This window comes from Moschus berezovskii, chromosome 12 (genome assembly GCF_049115385.1).
Source record: "Moschus berezovskii isolate FMDL1 chromosome 12, NW_MosBer_1.0, whole genome shotgun sequence".
Classification (NCBI taxonomy): domain Eukaryota; kingdom Metazoa; phylum Chordata; class Mammalia; order Artiodactyla; family Moschidae; genus Moschus; species Moschus berezovskii.
In genome coordinates, this window is record NC_142471.1 from 43,726,697 (window position 1) to 43,745,687 (window position 18,991).

The window sequence follows — 18,991 nt, forward strand, 5'->3', positions numbered from 1 at the left end:
CCAAAGCAAAACAAATACCCAGTTGTGGATGTGACTGATGCTAGAAGCAAGGTCCGATGCTGTAAAGAGCAGTATTGCATAGGAACCTGGAATGTTAGGTCCATGAATCAAGGCAAATTGGAGGTGGTCAAACAGGAGATGGCAAGAGTGAACGTTGACATTCTAGGAATCAGTGAACTAAAATGGACTGGAATGGGTGAATTTAACTCAGATGACTATTACTGTGGGCAGGAATCCCTTAGAAGAAATGGAGTAGCCATCATGGTCAACAAAAGAGTCCGAAATGCAGTACTTGGATGCAATCTTAAAAACGACAGAATGATTTCTGTTCGAACCAAGGCAAACCATTCAATATCACAGTAATCCAAGTCTATGCCCCAACCAGTAATGCTGAAGAAGCCGAAGTTGAACAGTTCTATGAAGACCTACAAGACCTTTTAGAACTAACACCCGAAAAAGATGTCCTTTTCATTATAGGGGACTGGAATGCAAAAATAGGAAGTCAAGAAACCCCTGGAGTAACAGGCAAATTTGGCCTTGGAGCACAAAATGAAGCAGGGCAAAGGCTAATAGAGTTTTGTCAAGAGAACGCACTGGTCATAGCAAACACCCTCTTCCAACAACACAAGAGAAGACTCTACATATGGACATCACCAGACGGTCAACACCGAAATCAGATTGATTATATTCTTTGCAGCCAAAGATGGAGAAGCTGTATACAGTTAGCAAAAACAAGACCAGGAGCTGACTGTGGCTCAGATCATGAACTCCTTATTGCCAAATTCAGTCTTAAATTGAAGAAAGTAGGGAAAACCACTAAACCATTCAGATATGACCTAAATCAAATCCCTTATGATTATACAGTAGAAGTAAGAAATAGATTTAAGGGTCTAGATCTGATAGATAGAGTGCCTGATGAACTCTGGACGGAGGTTTGTGACATTGTACGGGAGACAGGGACCAAGACCATCCCCATGGAAAAGAAATGCAAAAAAGCAAAATGGCTGTCTGAGGAGGCCTTACAAATAGCTGTGAAAAGAAGAGAAGCGAAAAGCAAAGGAGAAAAGGAAAGATATAAGCATCTGAATGCAGAATTCCAAAGAATAGCAAGGAGAGATAAGAAAGCCTTCCTCAGCGATCAATGCAAAGAAATAGAGGAAAACAACAGAATAGGAAAAACAAGAGATCTTTTCAAGAAAATTAGAGATTCCAAGGGAACATTTCATGCAAAGATAGGCTCGATAAAGGACAGAAATGGTATGGACCTAACAGAAACAGAAGATATTAAGAAGAGGTGGCAAGAATACACAGAAGAACTGTACAAAAAAGATCTTCACGACGAAGATAATCATGATGGCGTGATCACTCACCTGGAACCAGACATCTTGGAATGTGAAGTCAGGTGGGCTTTAGAGAGCATCACGACGAACAAAGCTAGTGGAGGTGATGGAATTCGAATTGAGCTATTTCAAATCCTGAAAGATGATGCTGTGAAAGTGGTGCACTCAGTATGCCAGCAAATTTGAAAACTCAGCAGTGGCCACAGGACTGGAAAAAGTCAGTCTTCATTCCAATCCCAAAGAAAGGCAATGCCAAAGCATGCTCAAACTACCACACAGTTGCACTCATCTCACACGCTAGTAAAGTCATGCTCAAAATTCTCCAAGCCAGCCTTTAGCAATATGTGAATTTTGAACTTCCAAATGTTCAAGCAGGTTTTAGAAAAGGCAGAGGCACCATAGATAAAATTGCCAACATCCGCTGGATCATGGAGAAAGCAAGAGAGTTCCAGAAAAACATCTATTTCTGCTTCATTGACTATGCCAAGGCCTTTACTGTGTGGATCACAATTAACTGTGGAACATTCTGAAAGAGATGGGAATAGCAGACCACCTGACCTGCCTCTTGAGAAACCTGTATGCAGGTCAGGAAGCAACAGTTAGAACTGGACATAGAACAACAGACTGGTTCCAAATAGGAAAAGGAGTGGGTCAAGGTTGTATATTGTCACCCTGCTTATTTAACTTCTATGCAGAGTACATCATGAGGAACGCTGGGCTGGAAGAAGCACAAGCTGGAATCAAGATTGCCGGGAGAAATATCAATAACCTCAGATATGCAGATGACACCACCCTTATGGCAGAAAGTGAAGAAGAACTCAAAGGCGTCTTGATGAAAGTGAAAGAGGAGAGTGAAAAGGTTGGATTAAAGCTTAACATTCAGAAAACGAAGATCATGGCATCTGGTCCCATCACTTCATGGGAAATAGATGGGGAAACAGTGGAAACCGTGTCAGACTTTATTTTTTTGGGCTCCAAAATCACTGCAGTTGCTGATTGCAGCCATGGAATTAAAAGACGATTACTCCTTGGAAGGAAAGTTATGACCGGCCTAGATAGCATATTAAAAAGCAGAGACATTACTTTGCCAACCAAGGTCCGTCTAGTCAAGGCTATGGTTTTTCCGGTGGTCATGTATGGATGTGAGAGTTGGACTGTGAAGAAAGCTGATCGCCGAAGAATTGATGCTTTTGAACTGTGGTGCTGGAGAACACTCTTGAGAGTCCCTTGTACTGCAAGGAGATCCAACCAGTCCATTCTGGAGGATATCAATCCTGGGTGTTCATTGGAAGGACTTATGCTAAAGGTTGAAACTGCAATACTTTGGCCATCTCATGCGACGAGTTGACTCACTGGAAAAGACTGATGCTGGGAGCGATTGGGGGTAGAAGGAGACGGGGACGACAGAGAACGAGGTGGCTGGATGGCATCACCGACTCGATGGACATGAATTTGAGTGAACTCTGGGAGTTGGTGATGGACATGGAGGCCTTTCGTGTTGTGGTTCATGGGGTCGCTAAGAGTCGGACATGACTGAGCGACTGAACTGAACTGAACTGAACTAACTGATTTAAAAAATGGACAAAGAACTATACAGACATTTCTCCAAAGAAGACATATAGATGGCTAACAAACACATGAAAAGATGCTCAATATCACTCATTATGAGAGAAATGCAAATTAAAACCACAATGAGGTACCATTTCACGCCAGTCAGAATGGCTGCTGTCTAAAAGTCTACAAGCAATAAATGCTGGAGAGGGTGTGGAGAAAAGGGAACCCTCTTACACTTACCGACTCTGTGGACATGAGTTTGAGTGAACTCCGGGAGTTGGTGATGGACAGGGAGGCCTGGCATGCTGTGGTTCATGGGGTCGCAAAGAGTCGGACACGACTGAAGGACTGAACTGAACTGAACTGAAGGAGTCGGACACGACTGAGCGACTGAACTGAACTTACACTGTTGGTGGGAATGCAAACTGGTACAACCACTATAGAGAACAGTGTGGAGATTCCTTAAAAAACTGGAAATAGAACTGCCATACAACCCAGCAATCCCACTCCTGGGCATACACACTGAGGAAACCAGTATTGAAAGAGACACATGTACTCCAATGTTCATTGCAGCACTGTTTATTATAGCCAGGACATGGAAGCAACCTAGATGTCCATCTGCAGACGAATGGGTAAGAAAGCAGTGGTATGTACATTTACACAATGGAGTACTACTCAGCAATTAAAAAGAATACATTTGAATTAGTTCTAATGAGGTGGATGAAACTGGAGCCTATTATACAGAGTGAAGTAAGCCAGAAAGAAGAACACCTACATTATATTAACACATATATATGGAATATAGCAAGAGATTAACGATAACCCTGTGTACGAGACAGCAGGAGACGTACGGATGTGTGGAGCAGTTTTTTGGACTCTGGGAGAGGGCGAGGGTGGGATGATTTGGGAGAATGTATTGAAACATGTATATTATCATATGTGAAACGAATCTGACGTGGTTGGGGGCTCCCCACCTCAACACTCTGTGAATTCAAGAGGCCGTTCCTTCCAGAAGTGTATAAATTAGCCTGGGATAGAACCTGCATGCTGAATTTACTAATTAAGCAATGAGAAACCAGAACTATAAAGGTGGCATAGAAATACAAGAAATCTTTCTTAAGTAATCTTTTAAAACTTTGAACAGAGTTACAGATTTTACCATTTGTTATAAACCAGTATATATAATTTAACCAGAACCAAAAGAAAATTAGTATTGTGTGAATTCTGAAGCACTTTCAACATGTTGTAGGAATAATGTGGACTTTCTTGAGTTTTACACATTCATAAGTAAATGGTCTGTATCTTGTGCCTTTGTTGGCTTTTTGTGAGCTGTAGTTTCTGGGAAGTGAACAGCTCTTATTCCTGTAGCTCTTGTAATTTAGTCATTTGTGTGCCTCCTTCATGAGGATTCAGTACGGCTGTGGTGCTATTATCCCTCTGATAGGAACTCTAACTCTGTGTAAAGCCCCAAAGGTCTGTTACTTATTTTTATTTTATATTGTACTATATTTCATTTACAGTCTTGTGTTTGTTTCAGGTTTATAGCAAAGTGATACAGTCATATATATATATATGAATTAACAAAAGCAGTTCCCATCTTTTGATGGGTTAGCTCAAAATGGCATTATTTTGAGAGAGGGCTAACTTAGGTATGGCATTGGGGTTTTTTTTCTTTTTGCAGCTTGAGGCAATTGTGAAATAACAATGTAGCTTTTTACAACTGTGTATTCTATTGTATTTTTTCATTTGGTGAAATTTTAACTGTTAATGTTTTTGGCATGTGCTTTGTACCATTTATTAAATAAAAATTTTAGGAAAAAAAAATAAACTTAATCCTTGAAAAAAAAACAAAAAACAAAGGGTCTATTATAAATGCTTTAATAACTGAGTTAATTAATTGGCTTTGCAGTTGATATGCAGTAGTCATATAAGTGAATTTTTCTTGATGGAGGCTCAAGTCGGATTTGAAAAATCCATTATTTAGGAGAGTTTTATACTTTAGCATAATATCCTAATCAGTGGCACATTGTGTCAAATGTTTGAGTAAACTTAATCATCTCATGAGATAGATAACAGCAGTTGTATTTGTTCTTAATTTATTTAAGTGAAAAATTTGAATCCTAGACAACCTTTAATTTAGTGACACCTTCAAGTTGGTGAAAGGACAGGAGTACAAGTTTCTAAACATTTTCTGGATTCTCAGTTACAGCTTGCAAAGAAGAGTGTTAGTAAATTAATGCTGTAAAAATATCAGGAATTCACAATGCCGTTTTGTCTTGATTTTAAAAAGTAAATATATAATTTAGCCCCTTGGATTTCCTCTTGTCTTTATTTTGGCTTAGGTAATATTAAAATAAGTTTGCATGCCTTTGAGTATGTAGAGAGTAACGGAGAAGGAAATGATAGATATCTAAAATTAAAGATATCAGATCTAGAAATTAAAGACTTTCAGAAATAGATAAATTAAAGATTTTTCCATAGTATTGCCATTCAGAGAATTTACTGGGAATTTACTATATTGCTTGAAAGGTCAGAAATAAACAAGTTTTTTTTTCCTTAGTTATTTGATTTTCAGATTAAAAAGTTTAATTTATGATGCATTTAAATTTTAATTTTTATTAGATTAAGAAATTTGGATACAATAAAATTTGGATAAAAAATAGAGGCATGAGAAAGTATATGTGATAAAACACTTTTATGATTTGAATGTTTCAGTACAGGTCTTTGAAGCTCTGCATGGGATTGTATACTCTTTAGTCAGAAAAGGTGCATCGTATAGTGTATGAATTGAACTTTTTTTTTTCTGAAGTGATTTTAATCTGTAGATGAAAGACTCGAAATGATACTCAGAATTGAACTTTTCAAAGTTTAGTATCATCATTTCAATGTGACTGGGAGCCTAATAGGTTCTTGGGTCTAGAATTCTAGGTTATCACATTTCTCCTTTTCCTCTCCTGTCAGACCTGCAGTATCCTGTGCACCTCCTTTGCCAGTGCACCTCCCATCACCTGCTCTGTCTCTTGAGGTTTCGTTCTTCTCTGTCTCCCAGTCCCTGCCCCAGTGCCCTAAAGATTTGCCTATCCCATGTCCCCTAGTTAATTCATTGTTGGACTTGAAGACAAGCTCTCAGAGGACCGTTCATATTTAAATGTTTTATTTCTTGTCATTGGACAGAAAGGAGGGATAATTTCAAACACTGAGGTACTGGGTTCTGGAGCAGTGGTTTTCAGCTCGCTAAGTTTTAACATCATTGGGTCCCTGAAACTCACCCCTAGAAATTTTTATTACTCAGTTTGAAAACTGTTGCTTTTTATTCCATAAATGTGTTCTTAAGAACTTCTGTATAACTTGCATTATTTGATATACTCAAATTTGGAATGATTCTTATTTAGTGATCATGTAGTTCAAAAGCTCTTAGCTATTGCATGAGTCATATTTCCCACCCCATAATGTCGTTCCTTCTTCCTGACCCAGTTGCACTATGAGAATTTTTCTGTAGGTTAAGTATTCCTATTACTTTTTAAAATCCAGGAAATGCTTGTTAGGCTATACTTTTGGTAAAGGGAAAGAGTCTCCCCTACTTTTATCTCTTTATTAAGCCCATATGTACATTTATCAAGTACTTATTAGAACTGAAATAACAAAACCTGAGTTTACCTATCTAGAGCACTTGTGTGGCTCTGGCAAGTCTTGTAACCAAATGGGGCAGTTGGACCAAGGATCATTTGAATTAAAATGATTTTAATCTTTGTCCTGGCTTTTGCTTTAAAACAGGATGTATCAGAATAATGGTTTGTACTTTACAGTGAGAAGATATCATGAAGCATTTTTTATTAGGGCAGTAATTTTATTAAAAAAATTTATTTTATTGATGTATAATTGATTTACAATGTTGTGTTTCTGGTGTATAGCAAAGTGATTCAGTTACACATATATACAGTAGTTTGCTTTTGCTGATCTTATACTCCCAGTCCAACCCTCCCTCACCCTTCCTGTTTGGCCAGCCACCAGACTGTTCTCTATGTGAGTCTTTTTCTGTTTCATAGATAAATTCATTTGTCATATTTTAGAGTCCACAAATAAGTGATAGCATATGGTAATTGTTTTTCTGACATAGAATGATAAATTCTAGGCCATCCATATTGCTGCAGATTGCATTATTTTGTTATTTTTTATGGCTTATTAGTATTCTAAGGTGTTTGTGTGTATGTGTGTGTATGTGTACCACATCTTCTTTATCCATTGATCTGTTATTCGACATACAGGCTGCTTCTGTGTCTTGGCTGTTGTGAATAGTGCTGCAGTGAATGCTGGTGTGCATGTATCTTTTCAGATTATAGTTTTGTCTGGATATATGCCTGGGAGTGGGATTGATGGATCATATGGCAGTTTTCTTTTTAGTTTTTTGAGGAACCTCAAAACTCTTCATGCAAAGATGGGCACAATAAAGGATAGAAATGGTGTGGAATTAACAGAAGCAGAAGATACTGAGAAGAGGTGGTGAGAATACACAGAAGAACTATACAAAAAAGATTTTCATGATCCAAATAATCACGATGGTGTGATCACTTACCTAGAGCCAGACATCCTGGAATGCGAAGTTGAGTGGGCCTTAGGAAGCATCACTACAAACAAAGCTAGTGGAGGTGATGGAATTCCGGTTGAGCTATTTCAAATCCTAAAAGATGATACTGTGAAAGTGCTGCACTCAAATGTGCAAGCAAATTTGGAAAACTCAGCAGTGGCCACAGGACTGGAAAAGGTCAGTTTTCATTCCAGTCCCAAAGAAAGGCAATGCCAAAGAATGTTCAAACTATCACACAATTGCACTCATCTCACGCTAGTAAAGTAATGCTCAAAATTCTCTAAGCCAGGCTTCAACAGTATGTGAACCATTGGATTTTAAAAAGGCAGAGGAACCAGAGATCAAATGGCCAATATCCATCGGATCATCGAAAAAGCAAGAGAGTTCCAGAAAAACTTCTGCTTTATTGACTATGCCACACCTTTGACTGTGTGGACCACAACAAACTGCGGAAAATTCTGAAAGAGATGGGAATACCAGACCACCTGACCTGCCTCCTGAGAAATCTGTATGCAGGTCAAGAAGCAACAGTTATCACTGGATATGGAACAACATATGGTTCCAAATACTGAAAGGAGTGTGTCAAGATTGTATAATGTCACCCTGCTTATTTAACTTATATGCAGATGACATCATGAGAAATGCTGGGCTGGAGGAAGCACAAGCTGGAATCAAGATTGCTGGGAGAAATATCAATAACCTCAGATATGCAGATGACACCACCCTTATGGCAGAAAGTGAAGAAGATCTAAAGAGCCTCTTGATGAAAGTGAAAGAGGAGAGAGAAAAAGTGGCTTAAAACTCAACATTCAGAAAACAAAGATCATGGCATCTGGTCCCATCACTTCATGGCAAATAGATGGGAAAACAGTGACAGACTTTATTTTCTTGGGCTCCAAAATCACTCCAGATGGTGACTGCAGCCATGAAATTAAAAGATGCTTGCTCCTTGGAAGAAAAGCTATGGCCAACCTAGACAGCTAATTAAAAAGCAAAGACATTACTTTGCCAACAAAGGTCCGTCTAGTCAAAGCTGTGGTTTTTCCAGTAGTCATGTATGGATGTGAGAGTTGGAGTATAAAGAAAGCTGAGTGCCGAAGAATTGATGCTTTTGAACTGTGGTGTTGGAGAAGACTCTTGAGAGTCCCTTAGAGTGCAAGGAGATCCAACCAGTCCATCCTAAAGGAAATCAGTCCTGAATATTCATTGGAAGAACTGCTGCTGAAGCTGAAACTCCCAATACTTTGGCCACCTGATGTGAAGAACTGCTGCTGTTGCTAAGTCACTTCAGTCGTGTCCGACTCTGTGTGACCCCATAGACGGAAGCCCACCAGGCTCCCCTGTCCCTGGGATTCTCCAGGCAAGAACACTGGAGTGGGTTGCCATTTCCTTCTCCAATGTGTAAAAGTGAAAAGTGAAAGTGAAGTCACTCAGTCGTGTCTGACCCTTAGCAACCCCACGGACTGCAGCCTACCAGGCTCCTCCATCCATGGGATTTTCTAGGCAAGAGTACTGGAGTGGCTTGCCATTGCCTTCTCCGTGTGAAGAACTGACTCATTGGAAAAGACCCTGATGCTAGGAAAGATTGAAGGTGGGAGGAGAAGGGGACAACAGAGGATGAGATGGTTGGATGGCATCACCAACTCAATGGACATGAGTTTGAGTAAACTCCGGGAGTTGGTGATGGATAGGGAAGCCTGTCATGCTGCAGTCCATGATATCACAAAGAGTTGGACACGATTGAGCAACTGAACTGAACTGAATGGCAGTTTTCTTTTAAGTTTTTGAGGAACCTCCATACTCTTTTACATAGTAGCTGCACCAGTTTACATTTATTAGGGCTGTAGTTTTTTAATTGTTAGAGCCATGTATCCCTTGAGATACTCTGTACAACAAAATGCAATACAGACAGTTTTGCATGTATTATCAGTATTATTCACACACCATCTGAAGCCAGTTCATGAATCTTGCTATAGGACTGTTTCTAAATATGGCTTGGAGTTGACAATTCTTGTCTAGAATAATTCTTGTCCGAAATTGAAAAATTAGTAGAAAGGGCAGGGACTCCAGGTTTCCAGACATTTTCCAAATTCTCACCTCGTAGCTTGCGATGAAATGTTTGTAAGTTAGTGTTGTGTTGTGTATCACTTGTGATTATTTTTAGTGAGCCTTTGAAAACCAAAAGAAAAATTATTGACCACTGGAGGTAGTCAGTACAGTACAAGTAGCTCAATCTGCAACTCTGTCTGCAACTGATTTGCTGTTTTGTTTCTCATAGCACAGGTGCAGCAGTGATCAATGGCTCTCAGCATCCATCATCATCATCTTCTGTCAATGATGTGTCTTCAATGTCAACAGATCCGACTTTGGCCTCGGATACAGACAGCAGTCTAGAAGCATCAGCCGGGCCTCTGGGCTGCTGTAGATGACTACTTGGGCCTCGGGGGGTGGGAGGGATGGGGAGTTGTTTAGTCATTGATAGAACTACTTTGAAAACAATTCAGTGGTCTTATTTTTGAGTGATTTTTCAAAAATGTAGAATTCATTTTGTAGTAAAGTAGTTTATTTTTTTTAATTTCAAGTGATGTAATTTAAAACTTAAGTTGTGTTTTAAAACAGCAACAGAACTGTGTATTTTTGCTGTAATTAACTGTATAATGTAAACCTAATTATTTTATCATGGTTTAAAATTTTTGCATATTTGCTTTATCTTATGCTGCTGATTTTTTTTTTTACTGAATTTGTAAGATTTTGTTTATCAAAGCAACTATTATGTGGTGACTTGCCTATATCATGAATTATTTAAGATTTTATAGTTTTTTTTATTAGAATTTATTTCAAATGTTTTGTTCATGATGCTATCCTTTAGGGTTATGTGCTTATCAATGAAATAACCCCAGAGGAGTGAGGGAAAATAACCTGTAGCCAGTTATATTCAGGAATAACTACTGTAAATGATGAACGTGTTTAAAAAAAAACCTCCAATATTTGCTACTTGCCAATTCTAATTTAGTTACATACAATTGATAGGTAATCCTATGTGAATTTTGGCAAAAGCCCCATCATCTAAATGGCAGAATAACTCAGAGCATGTCTTTGAAAGTGTTGGGCACCTACCACCACCTTCCTATCCGCGTATCCCACCCACCAACAGTACAGTAAGAGAATATGGTGTTTTCTGCAAATTTGTGGCATGCTCAAAGCTTATGATCACGTAAAGTCAAGAGGGTACTTCATGAATAATACATTTCAATGCAAATAAACAGATGGTTCACCTTTACTAGCTATGAGCCTGTTTTTGTATACACTGAGTTAATCTACTCAGGCTGTAGGTCCTAGCAATGATCTAGAGTCTGGTCTTTCTCTTTCCTACAGCCTCGGGCCCTTAGACCTATTCAGTTTCCTGTTAGAGTGTCAGTCAGCTGAGCACCAGTTCTCAGGGTGTTTCTGGCCATTTGATTCTACCTGTGGCATAATCATATTTATACTAGCTGTTGGGAGGTTCCAAAGCCTACTTAGATTTCTGTAGGTGATGTATAAAATGAGCAATATACCGTTCATCTGAAAATAGTAGCACACAGCCATATATAGGATATCATTTTCTAAGGACTGTTTCTTCATATTGAGCAGAGCAGGCATAAGTGGTAGTTATTTAGTCTGTCTTTCATTTTTTTAATACCTGATTTTCAATAAAACACACGATGTGGATTTTGAATAGTGTAAGAATGGTGCTGCTCCTGACGGTTGTATGTTAATTGTTTACATTTTATATCTGCAAAATTATTTCTCTACAACAGAATTTTTCTTAAGTAAAATATCATTGAAGTCTCATTAACTCTGAAATATGTTGTCTGTAATGCCCCAGGCACTTTTTATTATTTTTGAAACAAGAGGGATTTCTTGTAATGAACTGGGAAATGCATACATTATAAGCAAAAAGTTCTAGGCAGAAAGCCCAATGGAATTAATGACCAGCAGGAGTAGGAGAATTAATGACCAGCAGGAGTAGAAACTGGTGCGATTCAACATGTGGCATATGAAAGTCCACTTGGCATGGTATTCATGTATTCAGTGCAAAATTCCTTTTGAATAAGGTATTTTAGGTCATTGTTAATGTGCAATATTTAGGATCAAAATACATTAATAGCCATTTTATATGCTTTGAAATAGTAAGATTGTTTTTGATTGTTTAAGCCATGATTTCCAGCCTCTTTTGAAGTGGCAGTCTTTTTATTAATTCCTTTTCTACTCATATGACAGGGTGCATTAATTTTATTAGGCAAAATAAAGTTTTGAGACTATAACACCTCTTCAACTGTAGAAATAGGATTGGATTTGCAGTTTCAGAATTTGAGCACAAATGTGTTAAGTTTTTGTTAGCTTGACAGTTAACTAGCTTTATTTCTATAGAATAGATTATTTCACTATTGCACTTTAACAACTGACATGCTCCCAGAAGATTCCCTTCATTTTCTGTTTCCTTGCTGATAAGCCATCTCTTGGTACAGGTGTTGGTTAAGCAAGGAAAACCAGGTGTTTTAACAGTATCATTTGTTGTAAATGCCAGCTACACTTGCCAACCAGCATGTTTCAGTTGATTCAGAGAAAACAAAACTCTTAATAGTCATGTAGACTTAAGATACATCCTGAAAACAAAGTCTGTTTAAGTGTTGCGTGCCCTGGGTTTTTAAAATGCAATATCTCAATACAACTTTCCCTCTTCTCTAACTGTGTTAAATAAACTAAAGATGGGCTAGTTCTTTTTATTTTTAGAAGTTTTTGAACCTTTAAAACATCTTAAACACTTCTTAAAGAAATGGAAATAAGATTTCTGTCAAGCAGTACTTATGTAAAACCACCTTGCTTATCTTATAACTTTGGATTTTCAACTTTATATATTTAATATACCCATGGTCTTACTGTCAGAAAATTATTTAGATCAAGATTTATTATTCAACGTTATAGGTTAGGAAAGTAATTCTTTCTGTGTATTTCTTCCTGGTTACTGTTCTGTTACCCTCTAATATAAACTGATCATTTGTTAATGATTGTATTGTTGGGATTGCTTAATTATAATAGACATAAATAGAGCATCTCAACGCTTTCATACTATTTGCTGAACAGTTCTCGTTTTGTTATACACCCTCAGCCGCTGATTGTTACTGGTATGCAACGCCCTGTGTTGGTAAAGGCACAGTATATTCACACCAGACTTCCTAAGAGAAATACCAGCCTCTTAAGTGAGAAGGCTATCACACAACCCCCTTAACAATAGCAACAAGCTTGATTGCATGTAAAACAGCAGACTTTCCCATAAGCCCTTTTGTTATTTTTTTCCATGCTGATCCTATTGTGTTGTCTAAAAAGGTGAAGGTGAAGAGGATTTGGATATCTGATAGTGCAATCAGCAGCAGGCAATGAAGCCGTCTGAGGTTACAGATAAGACTTGGTATACACTGTCGGCCAGTATGTGCTACACTATGAAGATGTCACTACACATTGTTGCCTAGACATAAGCCTGTACAACATTTTGAGGTAAAAACATAGTCTATTTTCAAAAATACTGTTGTAGTTTGTTTGTGAGTGTTGTTCATTAGTCACACATTAGCTGTAGAGTGAATGCATGACGCCCCGTGACCCCAGGAAACTTGCCGGTAGGAAAACCAGACACCACTGTTCTGTCATTAGCAGCCCTCTTAAGTGTTGCCTCTGGATCCTTTACATTTCAGTATACATTGTGTTTCTACTGATGTCTCTTAGGTTTTTCCTGAATCAGAGGAAACTAATTTTTCCTGAATATGAAAAGATGAAGGGGTAAAGGGCATTGAAGCAGAAATGTATAGTTTGGGGTATGATTAAAAAACTGGTAAGGAAAAAAATGTCCTAATTAGTTTCAAACTAACTTGCTCTTAGTTAAGTGCTCTTAAGGAGAGTCTAGTAAGAGTAACACTTTCTGGCCATTTCTGATTTAGATTCTCTTCATTACTGAAACTTCTGAGAAATATTACCTGTGGATTAGTTTTGCACAATGTTCTATTCTCACAGTAACTTACAAATTAAACTAGGTTTTTATTGAACTACCTCACACTAATTTTCTATGCTTTCCCAAGTAAGCAGTTGCCCTTACTGTTAGATCTTCACTGAGTGTGAATTATGTGTGTTAAGTACTTTATAGCCAATGTCAACACTATACCAATAAGTATGTAAAATATATACCTTGCATCAGTAAGAGAGACTCACCTGTAAAATCTTTCACTATGTATCTTAGAAAATTGTGTTAGATGTACTCGTTGGACATTATTACTGTCTGTTTTTGTAAGTAGAAACCTGCTCGTGATATCAGTCCATTCTTTACATTTTACAAAAGGAATAAATCTTAGTAAATTTTACGAAGAAATAAATTACTTTTGTAGGCCCGATATTTGGTATATTTTTGAGAAGCTCTTAATCTTTTAGCCGAATGATGAAGTTAAAACTGAACTAGCTGTCTACCTGGACTGTGACATCTATTTTCTCATAGTTTATCCTGTTCAACAGGTTTTGAAACCTGAAACCTAAGTATGATAATTGACATTTGCTTTTCTCCCTGTATGATGCCATTCCTTCTTCATTCCTCTCCCTTCCCTGTGTTCCGTTCCCTCTCCTCTCCCCTCCTCTAGACAAAACAAAATGGGGCACTTTGTAGGGAATGCTGAGATAATTACTGTGGTTTTTAATCATTCATGCCCTAGTCATTAAACATGCACCACTGGAATGTAAACAATGTTATCTTAGTATGTTAATTGGTTATAATATTTTAAATAAAAAAGAAAAAAGTGATATGAAAATTACGAAATTAAGAGTTTTTCATTGAAAACAAAATACAAATTTTTGGTTAAAAGTTTTTCTGGGCAGGTGTCAGATTTCCTATGGATTTGGAATTACAGTGATACTAGGGCAAGTCTCTTAGATTTGGATTTTATATAAACTGTGAAAAGGCTAAACTATCACCCTGGTTTTCTGACTTATCTACACTTTTCTGGTGTTTGAACTTGCTAGAGAAACATTATCTTAAGAAAGAAATTTGCTTCAATGCCCTTAACCTAGTTCTTGGTAACCATGTGAGACAGTAGTCACGTGGACAGCAGACCACTTGGCAAGAAGTATTTTAAAAGGATCTGTTTCAAAACCAACCAGGGATTTCAGCTCAGCGCATTTCCAGCTTTGCCATGCAGGTGTTCTCTTTGCCTATACTAGGTAGGCTAGCAGGCTCATTCATTGCATATGTCCAGTCTGTTGACACTCCTCTATCTTGCTCGACTCTTGCTCCAGATAACCCTCATATCCACAAGCTCACACCTCTCCTCACCTGCACTCACACTCGCCTGGTTCTGAGGAAAGGACAGGCAAGGCCAAGTATCCACCTGACTACTACTGCTCCATTAGCTGATGTGGTTGCCAACCTGATGCCCTCTGTCTCATCACAGTCATTGGAGAGACCTCTGTTGACAGACTGGATGGCAAGAGCAGACAGCCATGTTGAGTGTTGAGTTAATTTCCACTCAATCATAATGCCCTAGTGACACCAAATAAAATGAAGTAATTCTTGTTAATTGAGGCATTACATTTATTTTAGTACAGCTCCTTAAAAGATCCATTGACTATGTTATTTAAAATTGATTTGTACTGATTTTGTGGATTGAGTTTTGTGGGGGTTTTTTAGCTTTTATAGCAGTATGTCTTTGGACTTCATTTGAAACTCAAAGATAACTTCAAATATGTTCTGTGAAGTTAGACTTCTGTCTGTCTGACATAATTCATTTACCATATCCTGTTGTCTCTTTCTCTGCCTTTGTGGTTAGTAACATATTTCATTTAATTCCATCAGTATGTGCAATATTGCATAGGAACCTGGAATGTTAGGTCCATGAATCAAGGCAAATTGGAAGTGGTCAAACAGGAGATGGCAAGAGTGAACATAAACATTCTAGGAATCAGTGAATTAAAATGGACTGGAATGGGTGAATTTAACTCAGATGACAATTATATCTACTACTGTGGGCAGGAATCCCTTAGAAGAAATGGAGTAGCCATCATGGTCAACAAAAGAGTCCAAAATGCAGTACTTGGATGCAATCTTAAAAATGACAGAATGATTTCTGTTCGTTTCCAAGGCAAACCATTCAATATTACAGTAATCCAGGCCTATGCCCCAACCAGTAAGGCTGAAGAAGCCGAAGTTGAACGGTTCTATGAAGACCTACAAGACCTTTTAGAACTAACACTGAAAAATGATGTCCTTTTCATTATAGGGGACTGGAATGCAAAAGTAGGAAGTCAAGAAACCCCTGGAGTAACAGGCAAATTTGGCCTTGGAGCACGGAATGAAGCAGGGCAAAGGCTAATAGAGTTTTGTCAAGAGAATGCACTGGTCATAGCAAACACCCTCTTCCAACAACACAAGAGAAGACTCTATATACATGGACATCACCAGATGGTCAACACCGAAATCAGATTGATTATATTCTTTGCAGCCACAGATGGAGAAGCTGTATACAGTTAGCAAAAACAAGACCAGGAGCTGACTGTGGCTCAGATCATGAACTCCTTATTGCCAAATTCAGTCTTAAATTGAAGAAAGTAGGGAAAACCACTAAACCATTCAGATATGATTTAAATCAAATCCCTTATGATTATACAGTGGAAGTGAGAAATAGATTTAAGGGACTAGATCTGATAGAGTGCCTGATGAACTCTGGACGGAGGTTTGTGACACTGTACAGGAGACAGGGACCAAGACCATCCCCATGGAAAAGAAATGCAAAAAAGCAAAATGGCTGTCTGAGGAGGCCTTACAAATAGCTGTGAAAAGAAAAGAAGCGAAAAGGAAAGATAAAAGCATCTGAATGCAGAGTTCCAAAGAATAGCAAGGAGAGATAAGAAAGCCTTCCTCAGTGATCAATGCAAAGAAATAGAGGAAAACAACAGAATAGGAAAAACGAGATCTCTTCAAGAAAATTAGAGATTCCAAGGGAACATTTCATGCAAAGATGGGCTCGATAAAGGACAGAAATGGTATGGACCTAACAGAAACAGACGATATTAAGAAGAGGTGGCAAGAATACACAGAAGAACTGTACAAAAAAGATCTTCACAACCAAGATAGTCACAGTAACGTGATCACTGACCTAGAGCCAGACATCTTGGAATGTGAAGTCAGGTGGGCCTTAGAAAGCATCACGACGAACAAAGCTAGTGGAGGTGATGGAGTTCCAGTTGAGCTATTTCACATCTTGAAAGATGATGCTGTGAAAGTGCTGCACTCAATATGCCAGCAAATTTGGAAAACTCAGCAGTGGCCACAGGACTGGAAAAGGTTAGTCTTCATTCCAATCCCAAAGAAAGGCAATGCCAAAGAATGCTCAAATTACTGCACTATCGCACTCATCTCACACGCTAGTAAAGTCATGCTCAAAATTCTCCAGGCCAGGCTTCAGCAGTATGTGAACCGTGAACTTCCAGATGTTCAAGCAGGTTTTAGAAAAGGCAGAGGCACCAGAGATCAAATTGCCAACATCCACTGGATCATGGAGAAAGCAAGAGAGTTCCAGAAAAACATCTATTTCTGCTTCATTGACGATGCCAAAGCCTTTGACTGTGTGGATCACAATAAACTGTGGAACATTCTGAAAGAGATGGGAATCCCAGACCACTTGACCTGCCTCTTGAGAAACCTGTATGCAGGTCAGGAAGCAACAGTCAGAACTGGACATGGAACAACAGACTGGTTCCAAATAGGAAAAGGAGTACGTCAAGGCTGTATATTGTCACCTTGCTTATTTAACTTATATGCAGAGTACATCATGAGGAACGCTGGGATGGAAGAAGCACAAGCTGGAATCAAGATTGCTGGGAGAAATATCAATAACCTCAGATACGCAGATGACACTGCCCTTATGGCAGAAAGTGAAGAGGAACTCAAAAGCCTCTTGATGAAAGTGAAAGAGGAGAGTGAAAAGGTTGGCTTGAAGCTCAACATTCAGAAAACTAAGATCATGGCATCTGGTCCCATCACTTCATGGGAAATAGATCGAATAACAGTGGAAACAGTGTCAGACTTTATTTTTTTGGGCTCCAAAATCACTGCAGATGCTGATTGCAGCCATGAAATTAAAAGACGCTTACTCCTTGGAAGGAAAGTTGTGACCAACCTTGATAGTATATTAAAAAGCAGAGACATTACTTTGCCAACCAAGGTCCAGCAAGTCAAGGCTATGGTTTTTCCCATGGTCATGTATGGATGTGAGAGTTGGACTGTGAAGAAAGCTGATTGCCGAAGAATTGATGCTTTTGAACTGTGGTGCTGGAGAAGACTCTTGAGAGTCCCTTGTACTGCAAGGAGATCCAACCAGTCCATTCTGGAGGAGATCAATCCTCGGTGTTCATTGGAAGGGCTGATGCTAAAGCTGAAACTTCAATACTTTGGCCACCTCATGTGACGAGTTGACTCACTGGAAAAGACTCTGAAGCTGGGAAAAGTTGGGGGCGGGAGGAGAAGGGGATGACAGAGAATGATATGGCTGGATGGCATCACCGACTCTGTGGACATGAGTTTGAGTGTACTCCGGGAGTTGGTGATGGACAGGGAGGCCTGGCGTGCTGTGATTCATGGGGTCGCGGAGAGTCAGACACGACTGAGCGACTGAACTGAACTGAACTGTGCCTATATATCTGAGACCCTGTGTTAGAAGCTGGACATGAGGAGAGATCTAAAAATGATGACACTCGAGTCTAGTAAGCCTGATCGAAATAAGTTTTGTATGGAGGAGAACAGACCATGCTGAAGGAACACAGGGAAGGACTGATTAGAGGAAATGAGGGTTTTTGCAGAAGAAGCATTTTTTAAGGAAGGTTTGGAGAAAAGGGCATCCCCAGGTAAAGGGAATGAGAAGTGAAGAATGGCCTAGTGGGGTATGACTGTAAAGAGAGAATGTGATGGGAGGTAAGACTGAAAAGTTGAAGATCAGAAGTGGAACGTTTTGAAGAACTTGTCATCATTTTAAAGGCGGTAGAAACTACTAGTTTGTGAATGGAGTTAATATGAACAGACTTAGAATAACTGACAGTGGGTGCGGGTCTGATAAGAGTGGAGGCATGGAAATTGGGAAGCCAAAGATACTCAGTTGAGAAAACTGAGGTCCTCTGCATATTGAGAATGGAAAATTGGGGATTCAGATTGCCAGCACATAAGTGAAGTTGCCAAGATTAGCATTTGGGGCTGATTGGTCAGCACACAAGAGGTTGTTGAGGGAGAGTACATTAGATGTAGTTTACAGTTTGTACATCACAGTTCATGACAGAACACACTTCAGGTATGGCATCAGCTTGCCATTTAGTATTCTAGGAGTGGAAGAAAAGGAAAGATTGCTACCTAAATACCTGTCAGCCTCTGTCCTCATAGTCTGTTCCGTAGTGAAGTCTGTCTCATTTGCTTGTGCGGCCTGTACACCATTTTCATAGTGTCATTTTGTAG

General features: G+C 38.9%; 1 protein-coding gene across 4 annotated transcripts in view; it reads left to right on the plus strand.

Moving 5' to 3' along the window:
• The window catches only part of MAPK8 (mitogen-activated protein kinase 8), a 116,073-nt gene extending 105,314 nt beyond the window's left edge, over positions 1-10,759 (plus strand). For 3 of the 4 annotated variants that reach the window (XM_055425273.2, XM_055425272.2, XM_055425271.2), the window contains one exon: positions 9,763-10,759. In XM_055425273.2, the coding sequence (XP_055281248.1) occupies positions 9,763-9,908 (146 nt within the window). In that variant the 3' untranslated portion in view covers positions 9,909-10,759. Of the gene's footprint in view, positions 1-9,757 lie in introns of all 4 variants that reach the window. The other variant, XM_055425274.2, reaches the window with a different exon arrangement.
• Positions 10,760-18,991: the final 8,232 nt, after the last annotated feature.